This window comes from Sinocyclocheilus anshuiensis, unplaced genomic scaffold (genome assembly GCF_001515605.1).
Source record: "Sinocyclocheilus anshuiensis isolate Anshui unplaced genomic scaffold, SAMN03320099.WGS_v1.1 scaffold816, whole genome shotgun sequence".
NCBI classification, from domain to species: Eukaryota; Metazoa; Chordata; class Actinopteri; order Cypriniformes; family Cyprinidae; genus Sinocyclocheilus; species Sinocyclocheilus anshuiensis.
Genome location: NW_015554154.1, coordinates 361,407 through 364,036, shown reverse-complemented (window position 1 = coordinate 364,036; position 2,630 = coordinate 361,407). Strand labels below are relative to the sequence as shown.

The window sequence follows — 2,630 nt, the reverse complement described above, 5'->3', positions numbered from 1 at the left end:
AATACCCACAAAAGATTATTTAAAGCTATTTTTGTGTTAAATGAGTAAGAATCAAGTAAACATCACAAATTGTAGCTTTAGAAATAAATATTTTATTTGATTCAACAAAATTTATTAGGCTACATATAAACATTTAGGCTACAACAGCCTAACATAAATTATGAAACATAAAAGAAAATTTTGTTCATACAATGACAATCACTGGTAACCAAAACAGCTTAAAAGCCTCCATTAAAAAACATTAAAAATCTTACTGATCCCAAACTTTTGACACAATGTTTCAATTAATTAATCGCAAAATAAACTTGACTGTGAAAATATCCCAAAAAGATTATTTAAAGCTATTTTTGTGTTAAATGAGAAAGTATCAAGTAGACGTTACAAATTGTAGCTTTAGAAAGAAATATTTTGTTTGATTCAACATAAAATTAATCACACATAAACATGGAACATAAAAGAAGATAATGTGAGAAACATCTCAGTATTGTTTGTTCATACAATACAGCACAGTCTTCAAAATACCTTCTTTTATGTTCCACAAAAGAAAGTTTTGAAACTACACGAGGGCGAGTAAATGATGACAGAATTTGAATTTTTTGGGTGAACTATCCCTTTAATGTTTATTTTTTTATTATTTTTTATTATTATTTTTATTTATGTTTTTTATTAAATGATACTCTAAATAAGAAACTAAATCTGCCAGCAGGTGGCGGGATAAAATCACTGCCCTCCCCGTTAGTGTGATATCGCATGATATAAATATATAAGACAAAAACTCATACAGGAGCATTTTTGCACCAATATCTTGAATTTTAGGGCATAACTGCATTAATGACTTGTTGTCCTGCATCATAAATGCAGTTATGCCCTAAAATTCAAGAAATTGGTGCAAAAATGCCCTTGTATGAGTTTGTCATATTTATATCATACGATGTCCCGAATATCACGAGTTTAAATGTGATCTTATACAACAGTTCAGTAAAAAAGAAGTTGATATTGTGTTATATTTTAAACACAATATTATGTGCTTTTGCTCAATTTTGCAGAGAACATATTACCTTTAAAGCCATAGCAGAATTGTTGTGCGACTTTCGTTTTCGTTTCCGAGCGAATCCGCGTTTTGAACGAATCGTGTGAACCAATGATTCAAAGGGCCATTCATAAAGAGAGCCGTTTACTGAATTCCTGAATGAATCGGCTAATTTGCTAGTTTGAACTAATCGGATGAGTCATAAAGACATTTACCACCACCTGCTGGCAGATTTTGTTTCTTATTTAGAGTATCATTTAGTAATTAAAAAAAAAAAATCATTTACTTAAACCTGAATGACTTACTTTCTTTTGTGGAACATAATAGAAGGTATTTTGAAGACGGTTGGTAACAGAGCTGTTTTGGTTACCAATGACTTTCATTGTATGAACAAACAATACTGAGATGTTTCTTAAATTATCTTCTTTTATGTTCCATAGTTTATGTTGGGCTGTTGTAGCCTGAATGTTTACGTGTAATAAAATGTATGTTGAATCAAATAAAATATTTCTAAAGCTACAATTTGTAATGTCTACTTGATACTTTCTCATTTAACACAAAAATAGCTTTAAATAATCTTTTGTGGGTATTTTCACAGTCAAATTTATTTTGCGATTAATTAGATTAATTAATCAACACATCATGTAATTAATTAGATTACAAAATTGAATCGACTGACAGCCCTAATATATAAATATATATATATATATATATGTGTGTGTGTGTGTATGTGTGTATACTCCGGTCTTTCATAATTTAGCCCCGGGACCGATTAAATACCGGGTTTCGGTACCCATCCCTACTCTTCACCCTCATCCAGTTCCTCCTCTTCAAACGGCATCAACAGACGCAAACAAATTAATGTACATAACAGATAATTGCAGCAACTCTGTTAAACCATATCATAAGGCAAGAAACAGTCATTTGAAAATACGTACACTTTCATCATCCTCCAGGGCTTCTCCAGTGTAATACAAAACTGCTCTCGGAACGATTCTTTCCCTGAAGAAATGACCGATTTCAACGGCTGTGCCTAAAGTGTACTCCGAATCCTCATCCTGTTGAACACAAAGAAAGTGAGCACAACTTTTCTGATCATTTGAAGATAAAAAATGAAGTCTGATTATTTCTACTTCTCTGAAAAGATTCTCTAAACTTACTAACCACTCATGTCTTTCAGAAGAAATAATGCTGGATAACATCTTATTTTTCTGACTATGAAACACCCAAAACCTTGACTGATATCAGGCCAACTAATTGCCTAGCTAGAACTGAGTTAAAGCAAGAAAGAATAAAAAAAAATAAAATACTGGAATTTCTACTTATAATTTTTCTGGATTTATATTTTTCTGGATTCTTATATATATATACACACATATATATATATATATATATATATATATATATGTATGCATGTATTCATGTTTAGAGAATCATACACTACAATACAAACATTAACAACATACTTTTAAACTAGGGATGTCAACGATTAATCGATGGTCGATTAAGTCGTTTAATTTTGGGGCTGCGTGCGGCTCATGCGCAAAACACGTGCGAGCGGCTGTGAGTGACGGTGACGGTATATAAATGCATCATCATT

The 2,630-nt window shown here is 31.4% G+C and overlaps 1 protein-coding gene across 5 annotated transcripts in view; it reads right to left on the bottom strand.

Annotated features, from left to right (window-relative positions):
• LOC107670756 (nucleosome assembly protein 1-like 4) overlaps positions 1-2,630 on the bottom strand; it is a 16,674-nt gene that overhangs the window by 2,347 nt on the left and 11,697 nt on the right. For 3 of the 5 annotated variants that reach the window (XM_016463497.1, XM_016463499.1, XM_016463498.1), the window contains one exon: positions 1,969-2,088. In XM_016463497.1, the coding sequence (XP_016318983.1) occupies positions 1,969-2,088 (120 nt within the window). Of the gene's footprint in view, positions 1-1,803; positions 1,854-1,968; positions 2,089-2,630 lie in introns of those variants that run through there. The other 2 variants (XM_016463501.1, XM_016463500.1) reach the window with 2 other exon arrangements.